Source organism: Crocuta crocuta, unplaced genomic scaffold, assembly GCF_008692635.1.
Source record: "Crocuta crocuta isolate KB4526 unplaced genomic scaffold, BGI_CrCroc_1.0 scaffold164, whole genome shotgun sequence".
Classification (NCBI taxonomy): Eukaryota; Metazoa; Chordata; class Mammalia; order Carnivora; family Hyaenidae; genus Crocuta; species Crocuta crocuta.
Window position 1 is genome coordinate 1,414,079 of NW_027530016.1, and position 20,282 is coordinate 1,434,360.

Below are 20,282 nucleotides of genomic sequence, written 5' to 3' on the forward strand. Positions count from 1 at the left end.
GGGCACCTATGGCTTTACCATCTCTAAAGCAGAACTCGTGAAGATTCAGACAGGAGACAGATGTTCCAAANCCTCTTAAGGCTACCTCGAAGTGAGAGTGAGCGTTTCTGTCTTCTCCAAGTTATAGTGCAGTCTTTCCGTCGGGCCCCACTCAGCTACCTCCAGTTCTAGCAAAGCTTGGGGCACCTATGGCTTTACCATCTCTAAAGCAGAACTCGTGAAGATTCAGACAGGAGACAGATGTTCCAAAAACAGAACAAAGCACAGAAGAGCAAACCAGGCTTCAGAGGCAAGGAGGGCTGAGGGATGGGGGAGATTATGGGGAAGGAAGGAAAAGCAAGCTGGAAGACACTGTTTCCTGCAGGGCAGCCCTGGACTGTGTTTGAGGCAAGGAGTTCCCGTTGTATCTCCTAACAAAGTAGCTTGGGAAAGGGACAGTTAGCTCCTTGTTATAGCCCCAAACATACCCTTTTTTGCCTTTTCAAAATTAGCAAAATGCTGCTTGACTAAATCTCAACAAGGTTTCACCCTCATGGACTTGGTATAAATAAAATATAGGTTTATTATAAAAGTAATAGAATTATGGCTCAGAATTGAAAATATCAGGACCTTGATGTTATTTTTAAAGTAAGTTCTTTCAAGCCTATTTTTACATAATGTAAATACCAAGAGAAGCCAGGAACTTAAGAAATTGAAAAAACTTTGTCAGTGATCTCTAATATTGTTCTAAAAGAATGAAGAGTCCATGAATATAGCTCTTTATCTGTTTTTATTTTTTTTTTATGTTTTATTTATTTCTGGGGGAGAGAGAGAGACAGTGTGAGCAGGGGAGGGTCAGAGAGAGAGGGAGGCACAGAATCTGAAGCAAGCTCCAGGCTCTGAGCTGGCAGTCAGCACAGAGCCCGATGCGGGGCTCAAACCCACGAACCGTGAGATCATGACCTGAGCTGAAGTCAGAAGCTTAACCAATTGAGCCACCCAGGTGCCCCTATCTGTTTCTGACCTATGCAAATATTTTTCTAAAGGCTGATGTTTCTCTGTAAAACCATTTTAATACTTTTCTTTCAACTGATCAGAGGTGAAATGATGAGATTTCTGGATATTTTCTTTGAACCCTTTGTCCATTTTCAAATTTCAAATATGTTACTTAGTCCTTGTCAACACCCCACGCTCTTATGTGTAAAGTCAGTCAATACACAGTGCACTTGTGGTTAAGAACGTGAATTCTGGGTAGGATCACATTCATTTGTGCTAAATCCAACTTTCATGTCTTATTGGCTATATAATTTTAGCTTTGTTATACTCAGGGATTTAATTTTCTCATCTGTCAAATGAAGATAATAAAAATTCCTACTTCATATAGTTGTATGTATATGTATGTGTATGGTAAGCCATATATAATATTTTTAAATGTTTATTTTTGAGAAAGAGACAGACACAGAATCCGAAGCAGGCTCTAGGCTCTGAGCTGTCAGCAAATAGCCCAAAGCAGGGTATGAACCCATGAACTATGAGATCATGACCTGAGCTGAAGTCACTCAACTGACTGAACCACCCAGATGCCCCGATGGGAGACCATATATATAGCCTCACCTAGGAGCCTCATAAATGTTAACTATTGCTGCCCTTATCACCACTAACATTTGTGGACAAAGACAGAAACACACTGTCCCCAAATCCTGTAGGTCTATTAACCTTAAATCATCTGGCTGAAAGAAACCATAATAAAAAGCTGTTAATATCATTAATATTTCCCTTTGTTATCATCAGAAGAATTCTGAAATGGGAAATATTTGCCGTCAACCTACTGACTTCCAGACATCATCCTGAGCCCTTCTGTAGTACTTCTTTTATCATCTTTATGGCTATATTTAGGGACTTTTATGTCCTATCCCTATTTTACAGGTATCAGAGTCTTAAGGAGAGGTTATCCCAAGGCCACACCCAGGACACAGTAAGTGGGACCAGGACCAGGTCTTCCTCCATAGCTTAGGCTCCTCACTACTATAACTAGGGACATTATGCAGTCCATAGTAATCAGCACTGGCATTCGTCAGTAACAACAGTGATTAACCACAGAGTAACATGGAACCAGGTGACCAAATTAACTCCTGACAGTGACCTCTGCTTACTAAGGCTCTCAATGCCAAGCAGAACCACTGATTCATATGAACCCAGTGGGAACTATGGAATACTACGGTCTTCATCAAGCTGCCTGTTCACCACTTGACCAGAGATAGGAGACTTCTCTCAAGTCAGTCAACCCTATACCCCTTAGTTTGTCAGGCACTCATCGGAACTTCCACCACAATAATCTGAGTAAATCTTTTTATGTGGGGAAATAGACAAGCAGGACTCCCAAAGTGAAAGTACTACACCCACTTAACATACGTAATCTGGTCCACTCCAAGATCATATAAATGCAAGTTGCAGGAAACAACCAGGTCAGAATAACACTTCTTTGCTCCACACCCTGCTAGTTGGGTTGGAGCTTTTTTCAAGGTCAACAGTGGGCATAGGGAGGAATGAATAGAATTGAACAGGATGAACTGAATAGAATAAGCCCCATCTCAGACAAACCATTACAGTTCTTTGGGAGGCTCAAATGTTGTTGTTGACCTCAAAGATTTAGAACCAGGGATTTGAGAAAATTTCAGCAAACCTCATGAAACTAAAGGTTTAAACAAGGAAGAGGAACCTTGGATCCTCTCTTGAATGTTCATGGACAACATATTGAAAAATCATCCCATAATGGGTGTGTTTAAGAGTGGAGTATTATCATGTTCTTTTGAGAGCATGGATCAAATTACATTTTGTAAAGCAGATCAAATAGCACAGTTGGTTTGTCTTCATTCTCTTCTCCAATATGTGATCCTTGGAAAAATAAACCCCATTTATCCCTTTTAATTAGAATTAATCTCTTTGAATTTAAAATCTCCCAGGATTTCAAATATGTAACAGGAAAACTAAGTCCCAGAGGTACCCTTACAAAGTGCAAATGTTCAAGTTAACATAGTGAAATGAAAACAGTTATTTGATAACAAAAAAATGGCTGGTTTTTGATGATCTATGTGTCCAGGCTATTCCATACACTATCTGGGAGGTTCCAATGTCCTTACACAGATGAAGAAACAAAGGCTCTGAGTGGTTAGTGGATCTCAGTCTGGTTGGGGGAGCTTTAAACTGGTGCCCCAGACCAATTAAATAGAAACTTGGGTGGGGCTAGAAAGCTAGTATTTTCCAAATGTCACCCTGGTGCTTCTGATTTGCAGTTGGGGATAAAAATGAGAAGAAGCAGGTGTTTTGATCTGCCAACACGAATCCTCTGGAGCACTTTACTTACCTCTGTTCTCTTCTAAAAATAAGTCATGTCGTTTTTTTACTCTTTCAGGAGCTTTTATAGGCAGAAATCTCATTTAAGTGTTTTTCCCTTTTTCCTGTGTTTACAATTCCTAACTGGTCATTAGTCAATCAAACATCAGTAATTCCTTGATCTCTTGAAATTCACTTGGAAGTAAGGATTCTTTTGAGATGAACCAATGGAGTGAGTGTCGGAGGCAGTGTGGTTTTCATATTTACCTGGGTAAATGTCACAACTAAAGACAAAATCTTGCTCAAAGTCTACAGTGACAGAAGAATTCATGTATAAATTATTTCCATTTGGATTCTAAAAAGGCAAGACAAAAAGCACATAGAGGAGAACAGAGAGGAATATGTGCATTGTTTCAGCAAAGATGCCTGCCTTTCAGTCACTAGTGAGATTAGGGCCTTAAAAACTAGAAGAGCTCCAATGTCATTTCATGACCTAGATTAGATGGAATTTTCAAAATAAAGAATCGCTTTGATTTTTAAGAATAGTTTTCTGCTTTATCACATTTTTAAATGCAGAGGATCATAAGGTTAGGAAGTCTTTAAAGGACGTTATAACTCCCTAAAAGTTTAGCATTATCACATTAAGTCAGAATTCCTTACCACTTGTTCTCTTAGGATCTGGAGCCATTGGGTTATAAAAATAGCTAATAATACTGAACACTCATTAGGTGCCAGGCCCTAATCTGAGTGCTGCTCATGTTAACACGTCTCTTTCAAAACCCTCTGAAGTAGGTAAGCTTCTTGCCTGGCAAGCTGGCAGAGCCAGAATCCTACGAATTTAAGTACATTTCCTTCCTCCTTTGGTCTTTCACAGCATCCATGCTGGAACAAGGTTTAAAGATAATAAGAGCATAACAGGGTGGTATGTCTAAGGTGGGGAGGGGATTCGGCACGTAAGAGCCCTCCCAGGAGAATAAGCAGCATACCACACTTCAGATTTTGAAACACTCCGGTTTGGGTCTCCTGGGGGAGTGGTGGAAACTGCTTTCTACAGTGGCCTTACCATTTTACGTTTCCATTGGTAGTGCTCCAGGGTTTGGATTTCTCCAGATCACAGGAACTATAAGCTTGTTCTCAAAAATCTACAAAATGAAGGGAAGGAAGCAAGATGGTAGAGAAGTAGGGAGCTCCATACATTTCACTTGCCCCCATCTCTCAAACAGAGAAGGCCTGAAGCCATAAGACCCTGAACACTGTTTGGGAGGAAAAGAGACAGAGTCCACTAAGACGACAACCTCATAGGGCTACCCTAAGAAACAAGCCAAAGTACACATGGTGGAGAGTCCCAAATACCACTATGAGTAGGGAAGTAAAATAACCAAAGTCTCAACAAGAGAGACCAAGAGACACCATTAAAAGAACACTTCCTGAACAGACAGGCCCTGGACAGTCAATAAGCCTTCTTTAATATAGCAGTACTTGCAGGTTCAGAGGGAATATCAAGCTTTTAAAACTAACAAGAGACAGAAACCTAGCCAAAATGACGAAATGGAAGAACACTCCTCTAAAGAAATTCCAGGAAGAAATGACAGCTAAAGAACTGCTCAAAGCAGATATAAGCAGCATAACTGAACAAGAATTTAGAATAATAGGCATAAAATTAATCACTGGGCTTGGAAAAGGCATGGAAGACATCAGAGAAGCTATTGCTACAAAGACTATGGAGCTTAAAAATAGTTGGGATGAATTAAAAAATGCTATTAATGAGGTGCATAATAAAATGGAGGCATCCAATGCACAGACTGAAGAGGCAGAGAGGAGAATGGGTGAATTAGAAGACACAATTATAGAAAAAGAGGAAGCTGAGAAAAAGAGACAAAGTGATCCAGGAGCACAAAAGGAGAGTTCGAGAACTGAGTGATACAATCAAATGAGAGGAAACAGACATTGAAATCCAAGAGGCACAGAGAACTTCCCTCAGACATAACTTGAATTGATCTTCTGCACAACATATAGTGAAACTGGCAAAAAGAAGGACAAAAAGAGAATTCTGAAAGCAGCTAGGGATAACAGGGCTCTAACGTACAAAGGGAAACCTATCAGAGTAGTTACAGACCTATCTACTGAAACTTCGTGAGCCAGAAAGGAATGGCAAGAAATCTTCAATGTGATGAACAGAAAAATATGCAGCCAAGAATCCTCTATCCAGCAAGCCTGTCACTCAGAATAGAAGGAGAGATAAAAGTCTTCCCAAATAAATGAAAATTGAAAGAATTCATCACCATTAAACCAGCCCTACAAGAAATTCTAAAGGGGACTGTATGAGGGAAATGTTGCAAGGAACACAAGGTACCAGAAACACCACCACAAAGAACACAATGACTCTAAACCCATATTTTTCAATAATAACACTNAGAATTCACTTTCCTCTCAAGTGCGCATGGTACATTCTCCAAGATAGATCACATACTGGCTCGTGAAGCAGCCCTCAAAAAATAGAAGACAGTTGAGATCATACCATGCACACTTTCAGATCACAATGCTATGAAACTTGAAATCAATCACAGGAAAAAGTCTGGAAAACCTCCAAAAACATGGAGGTTAAAGAACACCCTACTAAAGAACAAATGGGCCAATCAGGTAATTAGAGAAGAAATTAAAATATATACGTAAATAAATGAAAATGAAAATACAACAATCCAAACTCTATGGGATGTGGCAAAGGCAGTTGTAAGGGGAAAGCACATTGCACTCTATTTCAAGAAATTAGAAAAAGTGCAAATACAAAATCTAACAGCACACCTAAAGGGACTAGAAGGGGAGCAACAAGAGTATCCCAAATCCAGTAGGAGAATAATAAAAATCAGGGCAGAAATAAACAATACAGAACCCCAAAAAAACATCTGAAGAGATCAATAAAACCAAGAGTTGTTTCTTTTAAAAATAAACAAAATTGATAAACCTCTAGCCAGGCTTCTCAAAAGGAAAAGAGAGAGCACCCAAATAGACAAAATTATGAATGAAAATGGACTTATTACAACCAATCCCTCAGAAATACAAGCAATGATCAGGGAGTACTATGAAAAATTATATGCCAACAAACCAGACAACTTAGAAGAAATTGACAAGTTCCTAAACACACACACACACTACCAAAATTCACACGGGAAGAGATAGAAAATCTGAACAGACCCATAAATAGTGAAGAAATTGAATCAAAATCTCCCAACAAATAAGAGCCCTGGGCCAGATGGCTTCCCTGGGGAATTCTACCATACACTTAAATCAGAGTTCATANATTTTACTCTACATAGAAAACCTGACAGACTCCACCAGAAGCCTACTAGAACTGATCTATGAATTCAGCAAAGCTGCAGGGTACAAAATCAACATATAGAAATCAGCTGCATTTTTATACACCAATAACAAAGCAACAGAAAGAGAAATCAAGAAACTGATCCCATTCACAATTGCACAAAAAACCATAAAATATCTAGGAATAAACCTAACCAAAGATGTAAGAGATCTGTATAATGAAAACTATAGAAAACTTATGAAGAAAATTGAAGAAGACACAAAAAAAATCAAAAAGCATTCCATGCTCATGGATCAGAAGAATAAATGTTGTTAAAATGTCATTACTACGCAAAGCAATCTACACACTCAAATCAATCCCAATCAAAATTGCATCAGCCTTCTTCTCAAAGGTAGAACAAATTATCCTAAAATTATCCTAAAATTTGTATGGAACCACAAAAGACCCCAAAAAGACCCCAAATAGTCTTTGGGGTCAAAGTAATATTGAAGAAGAAAACCAAAATTGGAGGCTTCATAATTCCAGACTTTGCCTCTACTACAAAGCTGTAATCATCAAGACAGTATGGTATTGTCACAAAAACAGACACATAGACCAATGGAATACAATAGAGAACTCAGAATGGACCCACAAATATATGTCCAACTAATCTTTGACAAAGCAGGAAAGAATATCCAATGGAAAAAAGACAGCCTTTCTAACAGATGGTGCTGAGAGAACTGGACAGCAACATGCAGAAGAATGAAACTAGATCACTTTCTCACACCACACACAAAAATAAACTCAAAATGGATAAAGGACCTGAATGTGAGACAGGAAACTATCAAAACCCTAGACGAGAAAGCAGGAAAAATAACCTCTTTGACCTCAACTGTAGCAATTTCTTACTTGACACATCCCCAAAGGCAAAGGAACCAAGAGCAAAAATGAACTATTGGGACCTCACCAAGATAAAAAGCTACTGCACAGCAAAGGAAACAATCAATAAAGCTAACAGGCAACCAACAGAATGGGAAAAGATAGTTGCAAATGACATATCCGATAAAGGGCAAGTTTCCAAAATCTATAAGGAACTCACCAAACTCCACACCCGAAAAACAAATAATCCAGTGAAGAAATGGGCAGAAGACATGAACAGACACTTCTCCAAAGAGGACATCCAGATGGCCAACAGACACATGAAATGATGCTCAGCGTCCCTCATCATCAGAGAAATGCAGATCAAAACCACACTGAGATATCACCTCATGCCAGTCAGAGTGGCGAAAACGTTAAATCAGGAGACTATAGATGCTGGCGAGGATGTGGAGAAACAGGAACCCTCCTACACTGTTGGTGGGAATGTAAACTGGTGCAGACCCTCTGGAAAACAGTGTGGAGGTGCCTCAAAAAATTAACAATAGAACTCCCCTATGACCCAGCAATAGCACTGCTGGGAATTTACCCAGGATACAGGAGTGCTGATGCATAGGGGCACATGTACCCCAATATTCATACCAGCACTCTCAACAACAGCCAAATCATGGGAAGAGCCTAAGTGTCTATCAACTGACAAATGGATCAAGAAGATGTGGTTTATCTATGCGATGGAATACTACATGGCAATGAGAAAGAATGAAATCTGGCCATTTGTATCAACGTGGATGGAACTCGACGGTGTTATGTTGAGCGAAATAAATCACGTAGAGAAGGACAGATGCCATATGTTTTCACGTATAGGTGGATTAGGAGGAACTTAACAGAGGGCCATGGGGGAGGAGAAGGGGGAAAATACTTGGGGAGAGGGAGGAAGGCAAACCATGAGAGACTCTTGAATGTGAAGAACAAACTGAGGGCTGATGGGGGTGGGGGAAAAGGGAAGGGGGGTGATGGGCACAGAGGAGGGCACTTGTGGGGGTGAGCACTGGGTGTTAATTGGAAACCAACTTGACAATAAACTACGAAAGAAAAAAATTTTTAATAAACAAAATTTGGAAAATGAGGGAACACTGAAAGAAGAGAGAAAATTAACCCAAGTTCCTTCCAGTTGAATACAAACCACTTATAATGTCTCAAAATAAAAGATAAGAGCATAGCATAACTCAAGAGTTGGAGGACATTAGAGTTGGAGGGCCAGGGGCATCAAACCCACCCAAGTGGTTCTAGGAGTAAAATAACCACTATACCTGAGGGCACCATTGTTTCTAAGAGAGATTAGCTGCTTCCCCCAAACTGAAACATATCACTCTCAGCAAGGGCCCCCAAACTGTGGGTGTTTGGAGCGACAGCCATTTCCCTGCCTCAGAGCCATGGCTCTCAGACCTTGGTGTAAATAAGAAGAACCTGAGGCATTTGTTAAAATGTATCCTTCCTTTCCTCAGAGAGCCTGATTAAGTGGATTGAGAGTGGAGCCCCAAATCTTTTAATCAGGCTCTCCCAGTGTTTCCCAAGCCAGCGGTGTGCAAACTTGACATGATGTAACAGTCGTCTCTGCCACCATTGAGACCTCGGATCACTCATACAAATGGATGGTTAGTCAGAGTGACTTCAAGTAAATAATTTTGCCAACGTTGATCTATTTTGAAAAGGCAAATGACTCTGGATGGTGTGGTTTAATTTCATAAATATTGCCATGATTTGATCAATGACAATGTCTTCGGGTCTAGAGATCTTTCTTCCTAGGATCTTTGAATATTTCACTCAGGCCATTCTTTAAAATGAGAAACAATTAGCATTAATCAGTTCCAATGAAGAAGGGTGCTCATATATAAATTCCTACAAAACAAAACACACACACACTAGAATCATACATGTGAATTTAGTGTTTTGATGTATTCTGTACACTACCCAAACAGTAAATTTACAGTCTTAGAGATATGCTAGTCTAAGTATTTTATTTTTTTTTAATGTTTTTATTTCTGAGAGAGAGAGAGAGACAGCGTGAGCAGGAGAGGGTCAGAGAGAGGGAGAGAGAGAGAGACAGAATCTGAAACAGGCTTCTGTGAGCTGGCTGTCAGCACAGAGCCTGATGCAGGGCTTGAACCCACGAACTGGGAGATCATGACCTGAGCCAAAGTCAGACACTTAACCGACTGAGCCTCCCAGGTGCCCCTAAATCTTTTATTTTAGATGAAAAAAACTAGAACTAAAAAAACAAGTGAAGCGTCTTACCCAACGATGCATAGAAGAGCTACAACTGTCACCTTAATGAGCCTTCACTCACTACTCCATCATGAAGCTCTGCACCCCCTGGTCTGTCTCTTATAGTGCCAGTAATTCACAGGTGCTGGGAAAGTAACCATGCCCTTGACAGGCAGGCTGGATTCCAATTAAAATCACCATTAGTGTCAGTTCCTGAGGCACAGAGTGCTTGAGGGTTGAACAGCTGGCCCCCAAAATATGCTAAAAGTCAAGAATATATCATCCAGGATGAAACCTTTGCTTTAGATAATAAACCTTGTGTGTGACCTGCAGGAATATAACAACTATCCTTTCTACAGAAGAGACGTTTAAGGCTTGGTGTGCACGTCGCTGTAAAGTTTGAAAAATTCAGGTAACAATTCCTGGAGGAAAGGGGAATGAGGTGACCTTTTGTGCACATTGACCAGATGACTTGGCCAAGGTTATACACAGTCAAGTCAAGGTAGGTCTGCAGAGAACAGTGATGTCCTAACTCTGTGATGTATGGTTTAGTTCCAGCCACACTGTCTCCTGAATCTTCCCTGTTGATTTACAGTCATAGGTACCAGGAGGCAGAACCAAACATCTAAGACTGCAGGACTAGTCCAAAATTCATTAGAACACAAGGTGAAGTTGAAAGCAAAAATACCTACTAGAAATATGACCTAAGCTGTATAGGTAGGAAGACATATATACGATGTTATCAACATGTCTTAGTTTGTGCCAATCACATGGGAAATCTGATTCATATGTTTGTTAAATGGGCCAAGTTCTGAATATGATTACAACCCTTCCGAGACCTCAGTTATTTCTCGGATTTTACTTTGGGGAATGGCATTTGAGTGGCCTTTGCCTTGCTCAGCCATAAGCAGGGTATGGGCTTAGTGTCCCGGGTAAGGCGTGGCAGTGCCCAACATACGGCGTGTGATGCGTTGCCGTTTGCACTAAGCAGCAAAGCAGTGATAGAAGGCAATTTGGGGAGATTCCATCCTACCTGATTTGGAAAACAGAGTTCTCTCTGCCGGAGGTAAGGTTAATGGCTTGGGTTTGCAAAGTATGTCTATAATTCTTACATAGCTTTTGAATTAAAACAGACAAAAGGCCTGATGTATAACCCAGGTAAATAAAACCAGACTCAAAAAGGCCCAAATCGGGTTTCACTGCTGTGACCAGCTGATTACTTCGACTACTCATTTTGCAGGAAAGCCAGAGAAAGGCGTTTGGAAACAGGAAGCCGTTATTACAAGAATTCCAATTCAATACTCACAACAGGCTACTGGAAAAGGAGGGAGGGAGGGAGAGACATCCCTGCAGACCCAGGGATGTCTTTTAGGCAAAAGGACTGGTCTGGGTGTTCAGGGTCCCTGGGCCTAGGAATCTTTAATTTTACACCTCATTCCCTTCTGGCATGGCAGCAGAAGCCTCCAGAAAGCGTAGGGTTTGAGTGGCCATGGGGCACCCAGGGAGTCCTGTGTGCCATGCACCACATGCCAGGGGAGTTAAGCAGGTGTGAGACGGTGCCAGGTCACCAGCATGGGGAGGGATCATCCCTACCCCGTCGGGCCCAGCCTAACACGGCCATCTGTCCACCACCGGCTGGTGCCAACAGCCAAGTGAGCACAGAACGGCATCTCAGGTGTTCCTCAGCAGCGGATGAGCTGGGATCTGCTTTCCCCTGCCTTCCACTCTTTTCCTTCACTTTCCCTGCTCAGCTGTCTGTCCTTGAAAAAGAAAAGTGAAATGACTTCATTTTGTGGAGGCTACTGGCTGCAGCTCCTAATAACTCTTAATAATGAAGTGCAAGGGACCATTAAGATTTGTCTTGCGTGGCTTTCACTCACCAGCCTCCATGATAGTCCTGGTGGGGCTGCAGGGTGTGATCCGAATGCACAAAGCTACACAAATGCAGGTGGGTGGGTGAGCAAAGTGCCTACCCCTTTCTGAGACAGGAAAGAGCATTCTGCGAAAATCGGTTTCTGAGGGGAAGGAATAGGGTCGTCTGAAATGAGGAAGGGAAAACTTTAGTCTTCTGGGAGCGGCAGTGTGCTGTGGACTGAGGATGGGCTCTGAAGTTGAAACAACTTGGTTTAAAATTTGGTTTGAAAATCTGTGTTCTATTGCCGTGTCCAAGAGGTGTGCCCAAATCATAAAATCTTTAAGGCTGATAAGAGGGTTGCATGAGAATATGTGTGTGATGTATAGGATGGTGCCTGGTACAGAGCAGGCAGCATTTGCCTGAGTTTAATTATAAAACAGTACCTTCTTTCTACCAGAACGGTCAAGACTAATGAGAGGGGCCCTCCATGTTGACTAACTTCCTTTCAAAAAAGAAAGGGAAGTACTGCTGTGGAAGTATCCTCTGAGCAGCCTAAGTAACCGACTCGCCCAGAGTAAAGCACAAAAATCTATAAGCTGGCATTGCTTTATGTATCATCCCCATTGGAGATCTACAGAAGGAGAACGGTAGCAACAGGATAGCAACATAGGTGAGGAAGTGGTCCAGATATCCCACAAGTCCAGGCCTGCTCAGAGCATCCCAGGAACCTCCAGAGGAGCAGAGCAGATGACATGGCACCTTGCGGTAATATCACACCTGCCTTTACCGGCTCTGCAAATGTGAGTCCAATCTGAGTTATTCACATCTTCTATAAGCTTACTGTGCAAAGTATTCTGCCAAGGTAGCTGAGAGGACTTCGATATTATTAACAAGGCAGCTGTAAAGGGGCACCTGGGTGGCTCAGTCGGTTGAGCGTCCGACTTCAGCTCAGGTTATGATCTCACGGTTCGTGAGTTTGAGCCCCACATCAAGCTCTGTGGTGACAGCTCAGAGCCTGGATCCTGCTTCAGATTCTCAATCTCTCTCTCTCTACCCCTCCTCCACACACGCACTCTCTCTCTCTCTCTGCCTTTCAGAAATAAACGTAATAAAAATTTTAAAACAAGGCAGTTGTGTAGAAAAGAAATGGTCTTGCAAGTTCTGTTTACGCGCTCAAAAAAGGGAGCAATATCAGATCCTGCCTCAACTTTTAGTAAATTGATCCAGCCAGCTTTACTCACATGATCTTTGCAAAAGAACAGAAAGAGCTACTCTTACTACATACCAAGTTAGATCAGCATTTACCTATAGTATTTCAACAGCACCCTGAAGTGGGTGTCACTATCCCCATTTCACAGATTGAAAAATTGAGGCTTGAGAAATTAAGTAATCCACCTGGGGTCACACATTCAGTTGTGGAGGCAAGATTTGATGGCTCAAACATGCCCTACTCATCGAGAATATAAGTTACTTCTTGTCCTACTCCTGATATGGACCATGATGTTCCTATCTTCAGAAAAAGATGCACTCAGGATTACTGGTGAACAAAGCTTTGAGAGTGGCCATTCGTACTCACGGCATAGTGAAAGGTAAGATGGTGTGGTGAATGAGTCCTTGCCGTGAAGGCACAAGGTCCCAGTGCAAGCTAAGATGGCTTTCTTGTTGTGTGATGTCGCACCCATCACTTATTCTCCCGAAGCCCAGTATCCTCACCTATAAAGTGTGTCTCCTCATAGAATTGTCATAATCAATGCAGTAACGTAAGTGAGTCAGCTTTCCTAGTCCTAAGGCTCTAGGCCAACGCCAGCTATTATATGGCTCAATTCGCTTCAATTCCACTGAGGATTTACTCTGGAATCTCCGGAAAGATCTCCCAACACCTTATCTTTCTCATCTGTAACCTAGAGCTGTTGATACAGAACCTTCTAGTAATTCCCTTCAATAGCCATTCATAAATTTTAGCGACCGTGTACCACCTTTTGGAATCTTGTTAAATCAGATTCCTGGGCCCCGGTGATTCTGATGCAGCTCAGCCAGATGGAGCTTTGTGCCGTTCACCCTTAAGAAGGACCCCACGTGATTCTGACATCGATGGGCCATGATCACTCTGAAAAATTCTGCCCTGCAAGGTCAATGTTACAAACAACTGTGGAACCTGTGGGGAAAGAACTTGACCAAGATCATCCGGTCCATAACACAGCCAAACATTTGACTCCTGATGTCTAGATCCCATTGTTCTGACCACAGGACGGGGACTCCGGAGAACAGCGAAACCTTCTCCTGGTCAGTGGGTTTCCATCAGGGGATTTGACCCTAGAGCACACAGCTGAAGCTTCTAACACTCCACAGACCTCTTAAAAATACTGAGTGTCATCCAGATGGCCAACAGACACATGAAATNAAAAAAAATACTGAGTGTCACTGCCTTGTTCTTCTTCTTCCACAGATACGTTTGCAAGCAAAGTGGCCGCCACCCAGGACCAGTACGCAGATGCATCCATAGGTAACGTCACTGGCAGCAACGCTGTGAACGTCTTCCTGGGAATTGGCGTGGCCTGGTCCATCGCTGCCATCTACCACGCGGCCAATGGGGAACAGTTCAAAGTGTCCCCTGGCACGCTAGCTTTCTCTGTCACTCTCTTCACCATTTTTGCTTTCATCAACGTGGGGGTGCTGCTGTATCGGCGAAGGCCGGAAATTGGAGGTGAGCTGGGTGGGCCCCGGACTGCCAAGCTCCTCACATCCTGCCTCTTCGTGCTCCTGTGGCTCTTGTACATTTTCTTCTCCTCCCTGGAGGCCTACTGCCACATAAAAGGCTTCTAAAGGAACAATCAGATATAGTAAATTTATATATATACGTATATATATATACATAAAATATTATGTATAACGAACAGAGGAAACTGACATTTGTCATGTTCACTTACCTGCTGATGGAACCCAGCTTCAAGAGCATACTCTGTACTAGGGCCGAAGTGAGAAACCATCACCTATTCCCAGGGGCATCGTCACCTTGAACAAGGCATGAAGGCAGGGGCATCTTTGCAGCTCAGCCTAGAAGGACTGTGTTCTCTCCAGGTTCATAAATCATTAAGTCTTTGATTTGTTTTCTGTTTCTGCTTGTTTTTGGTGGGGGCTGGGAGGTGGTTGATGTTTTGACTTTTATTTTGTCTTGTTTTGTGGGAGGTCAAAGTTTTTGTTTCCCTCGCGGGAAGTGATGACCAATCCAAGTGCAAATGGGTTTTTTGGTGAAAATTTAAATCATGACAATTGCCCTTTTTCCAAACACTTTAAAAATTATTTGGATTCAGAAAGGATGCAGGCACGGAAGAAGAGGCAGGTCTGCGCTCAATCACTAAATTTTGTGCTTCTCTCTGGAATATGAGCAGAGATAAAGCTGCCTCCAGAAGCAGCATGGGAGCTTGAACAGAGTCGGGAGAAGTGATGGTTCTAGATACAGTCTGATAGTTAACAATATGATGCCTGACACTCTTGTTCAGCAGGTACAGAATAATGTGCCTCGATTCCCAAGAACGTGCAAAATCATTAATTTCTTATCTCTTTAGCTCTGGACTGTGATTAGCAAGGCCCTCATTCTGATTTTCCAGCCTGGCTAACCCCCCAGACCCCCCATCCCAACCCTCCTCCTCCTGCCCACCGTTTCTCAGGCAAACAGGAATAATCCCATTCAAAAAAGCGCATCATTGTTTTCCATTTGCATCATGTGTGTCCCGGTCCCGTGTGTGCTGTTGCCTGGAACCATTCGTCGGTTTTATTTTGGGACGTATCCATGGCTTGCACAATCCCGTTCCAGTCATGACTGAACATATGCTCCCTCTTCGTGTGCCTGTTTGGGAATGTTGTTGTGATACCTGTTACACAGTGCATGGATGAAAAACAAAATAAGTGTATCTGTATATAGTATAGTGTATACTGTTCTCCCATTCAGCAACGTTGACTGGACATTGAAGATAGAAGTGAGTTTCCTTTTCACCTGAGTTGTAACGTTTGTGTTGTTACTGAGTTTGATTTTAGTAGGGATAAAAGAAAATGGCTTATTGTTCATGGACCTGCACATCCATTTCTAAGAAGCAATAACGGGTCATTGGGAAGTTAAAGCTCCTAAGAGGACAGCAGGCAAACTACCAAGTATCATCATGGGAAATTAGCCATGTGGAATACACCCGAGGCCTCTGAAGAATCACCTGTTGGTGATTCTGGAGGGTAAGGAGAAAGTTGTAGAGCAGTGGCCAGATTCGATGTGCCCAGGCTTTGAGAGCCTCCATTTCCCTGACACCCACCCCTGCCCCCAAAGTATTTATTTCACTTCTGCTCTGTCTGGCACAGATGGTAGATAGTGGTTTGTTCAGTTTATTTTTTTACATAAAAGGCTATTTTGAGCCCTGTTACTCTCACCATCCAGACTCCTCTGATTCTGTCTGCAGTTCCTGAGTAGGAAATAAGCCAGGGAGACCCATGGGCCTTTAAAAGTGCGTCTTCTGTACTTATGACTAAGGAGTAAGCAATTAAATGAGATTAGTGCCTCCCAGGAGGATTGCACTGGGAGGTTTTTAACCCTGGAAAAGGAATGGCTCTTTCTATATCAAAATACCAAAGAGCATGGATACACCCAACATTCCAAAGTAGTGAGTCTAGTAATGAGGAAAAACGGAATGACTTTGGTCCTGTCTCAGAGACTTCTCTATCTATAAAACATCCCAGGCCAGAGACACCACTGGCCCTCTGTATTGATTCAAAGATACTTAAGAGATAAAAGCTGTTCAGAGTTACTCTCTCTTCTTCTACTCCGTAATTATGATCACTCATCATTTCATAAACATTTGGTGACTGAATGAAAAATTAAATGCTGGTTACTACTCAATATATCAGGTGCTGTGCTACTCGTGGGGACTAAACCATGAACAGGACAGCTCAGATCCCTGCCCTCGGGGCTCCCAGCTAATGTGATTGCTATCTCCATGGGTAAAAGTTAGCACAGCCAGATGAACACAGTTTTATCTTGCAGGGAAAAAACAATTATAAAACTTTTAACATAAACACACTGAAACTGTACACATACGATTGTCCAAATATCTAAGATTTTAACTTAAGAGACAAAGCACAGGTTAGGGGAAGCATCGTACGTGTCCTCAGCCAATCTTGCAGATCTGTGCATCTCCCCGTTGTAAACCAAGAAGGGCAATCACGTTGGTGATCCCTAGGACTGAGCAAGTCCAAGTAATCCCAGTTTTTATCTCTGTTGGACAACAGTACTTTTCTATGCCCCACACCTCTACCATTCCTCATATCTCCAGGAGACTCACCCCAGCCGGCCGTGGTCCAAAACTGGTGGCCTAACTCTTTCGGGGGCACGTTCTAATCCATTTTTTTTAAGATTTAGTAAACGGAAAGCTAGCCTAGAAACGCCAAGTAAACATAGTCAAAGGGCGTGAGTTGTTGAAATATTAGATTTTTGCACTCAATTTTAGCCATATTTGGAACGTCAATAATCCTGTAGCAGATTTTCACAGAGGACTTTCAGAAATTCTTGCCACTGAATTTTAATTTCAAAGCTTTTTGGTTTGTTCGCTTTTTACAGTTTCATGTTATAGGGAAAATATGATTCTGATTTTTCAGGGTTGTTAATAATTGTAGTTGTGTAAAATTATTTCATTTTGTTTCTCTTGTGTGTATTGTGCACAGCTTTAGGGGGGAAGTGCACTGATTGTGCTGTTCCTTATAAATGGTACACATTACTGGCACAAATAAAGTTTCTAATTGTTTCTGATTTAATCACCAGTGATACAGCATATTCTGTATGTAAATGTTTTCTCTCATGGTCATCTACTTCATTTTTGTTTTCATGTTTTGAAGAAATAAAGACCAAAAAGGTATTATTGTGCAACTGGTATCCTCATCCAAAAGACAGAAAGTAGATACCCAGGATTCAGACTCTTGCAAATGTCAACCCTTCGGTCATGTAAGATTTCCTTTCTAATGTCCCAAGAGAGCACAGTGTCAGAATGTGTGTCTATCTGGTGGTACAGAGATAAGTGTTGGAGGTTTCTCCATTTCATTTTTTTTTTTTCCACATCTTTTAGTACCCTTTATCTGCCTCCTTTCTGCATCCAGGAACATTAACCCATAAACAACTATGCATCCAACCACTTTTTAGCAGAATATTCTGGCTAATAAATTAATTCTGGTAAAACTGATCCAAGCAATAGTCTTTTAGTATCACTGTATTCCTCTCGATTCCTAATAGAACTTCCTTGCATTAATTTCTAATTACATGCTATTGACTTTATGTGTCATATAATCAATAGTATAGGATGAGGTGACACCAGAAATAAGCATTTGTAGGGGGAAAGTATGTGACCTCTAATTTGTGTACTTATTTGCAAGCCTACATTAATATCAGTGGATTTAGTTCTTATAATGGAAACTGTCCACTGTGTACGTGTAGTGATATTCATCTGACAGTCTTTCACATTTGCTTTAGAATTCCTCATTATGTCCATATATGATCATATGTGCCACCCTTTCACATGTGAAGGAAAAAAGGTGTAACTTAAGTATTTTCTTGGATCATCAATTAATGTCTCCTAATTACCAATCTTTGGCTTAACACAAAATGAGCAGACAACGTTTATTTCTTTAAGTAACAAAGGCAGTAAATCAATGACCAGAGTAGTCTTGGCTGTTTAACTACCCTTCAACAAAATGCCTTGGCTCAATGATTCTCAACCTCTTCTGAGATCATTTTAATTCCTTCAAACCCAGTAAGTCAAGCCTGCCACCAGAAAAGATTTCAGAGAGCTTTGTTTTCTATAAACACACATTTTCTTGTTGCTTTTCAAAGAAGAAAACTATAAAATTTGCTCTTTTAAACCACCCTGCACGCATTCTGATAGGTGGATCCCATTTGCAACAAGAATCCCTAACACAGCATCTGTCCCCCAATGGTCTCACTGTTAATAGAAGCACAAGCTTTTTCCATACAGGGAAATTCACTGTTAGTCCACAGCCCAGGATCCCTGATCCTAATCTGTCAGAATAGAGACTGACTGGTTTGTTCTACGCATATCTGAGAACTTTGTGGAAGCAATTAGAAAAATAATAAATTTCCTCCAATAGATGATGAAGCCCTCCATTCTCTAACATTGACAAAACTTTACCTTCTCAAGAATATAAATCAGCTCCTTTAAGACTTCTTTTAAAAAGTGGTTCCTGGCTCAAGATGTAAAGCTTCTCTTTGGATTCTGGTTTTTTTGTCCCTGATCTTGGGCAGTTGAATTCGGAGCAAGTCTTGAGTATGATTTCATAACTATATGACTGTGTAATGGCCATTTTGGGATTGACAGTGCACAACCTTAGATCTCATCCAGACCTACAGCTGGCAGTCGCAGCTTCTCTTATAGAAACCGCTGGACTTGATGAAAGCATTCTAGCTGTGGGTAAAAGTGAGCATTCTAATCAATAAACAAGTGAATGCACTATGTAGATGAGCTTTACACGATCAGATGCTGTTATGAGTGCATTTATTACCTTTCATTCAGACCTACCTACAAATTTTTGTTACTGGACGGCATCTCTGCTCTTCTTTTCAATATTACATTCCTATCACTTCTAGGACCATGTTCATGGTCTTCCACCCAGCACGTTTTAAGTGCTGTGTGGTCTGGATGGTATTCCACCTACCAGGGTGACATAGGAAGGGGAAACAATTGCAACAGTTAGGGATTTCATTTTTGGAGCTTAATCAGGCCATGGTTAATCATCTCCCAAAGCAGAGAGAGTCTTTCCTATAGAAGGAACAACCACTGAGTGTTAGGTGTCCCAAGGGAAAGAGCACTTCAGCTTTCCAGCCCACAAGAACTGGTGAGTAGCCTACTGTGACTATTTCCCTGCCTACCAAGGTGTCCCAAAAGATGCCCTCAGAGGCTCTACCAATTTTCAACTTTACCAAAGTTCCTCCAATTTAATCTCCTAAGCGACATTTAAATCAACAGTCATTGTATATATTATTATTTTATTTGTAGGAGAGAACATTACTTCACAACTTCAGAAGGCAACATGACTTTGTAGTTAAAAACCATGACTCCTATCTTAACAGGAAGACTTGCTTGCCCAGAATCACCCAATCTGTAACCAGTGCGGTACTTCACAGCTCCTTGGTCTGCTCATGTTCTTTAGAATCATACTGTCCTAACCCTTATCAGAGATCCAGAGAGGTGTTCCCTTGGAAATATGCAATCTTAGTTTTTCTTTTCCCTAATTCCCAACCTTTGTATTTCTTCCAGGACTATTCCCATCATATTCATCACCCTTAGTACTGCTCACTATTACCTCTCAGCATTGGGGAGAAGCTCATGATAAAGTGCTCTGGGCATGTTTTTCTGAAAGTGAATTTATCACAGGAAGAAATAAATATAATGGCATTCTGCTTCGCAAACAATCAGTACAGTATGTATCTCTATAAATGTTTGGGACATTTACATATACCCTGTAGGTATACACTGCAACAGTGTTATTGATTTTATTCCCTTTTGAATCACATTTTTCATACTTCAGTGTCATCTACCTAGCCTTTTATTCTATCGAAATACGTAGATATGGATGAGAATTAAGGAGCTCACCAACACACACAGACACACACTCAACTCCTATGAAAGTTTC

At 41.4% G+C, this 20,282-nt stretch overlaps 1 protein-coding gene across 4 annotated transcripts in view; it reads left to right on the forward strand.

The window, feature by feature from the left end:
- Positions 1 to 17,818, forward strand: part of SLC8A1 (solute carrier family 8 member A1) — a 386,260-nt gene extending 368,442 nt beyond the window's left edge. For 3 of the 4 annotated variants that reach the window (XM_077764226.1, XM_077764227.1, XM_077764225.1), the window contains one exon: positions 14,050 to 17,763. In XM_077764226.1, coding sequence (XP_077620352.1) covers positions 14,050 to 14,426 — 377 coding nt within the window. In that variant the 3' untranslated portion in view covers positions 14,427 to 17,763. Of the gene's footprint in view, positions 1 to 14,049 lie in introns of all 4 variants that reach the window. The other variant, XM_077764224.1, reaches the window with a different exon arrangement.
- The last annotated feature ends 2,464 nt before the right edge of the window (positions 17,819 to 20,282 follow it).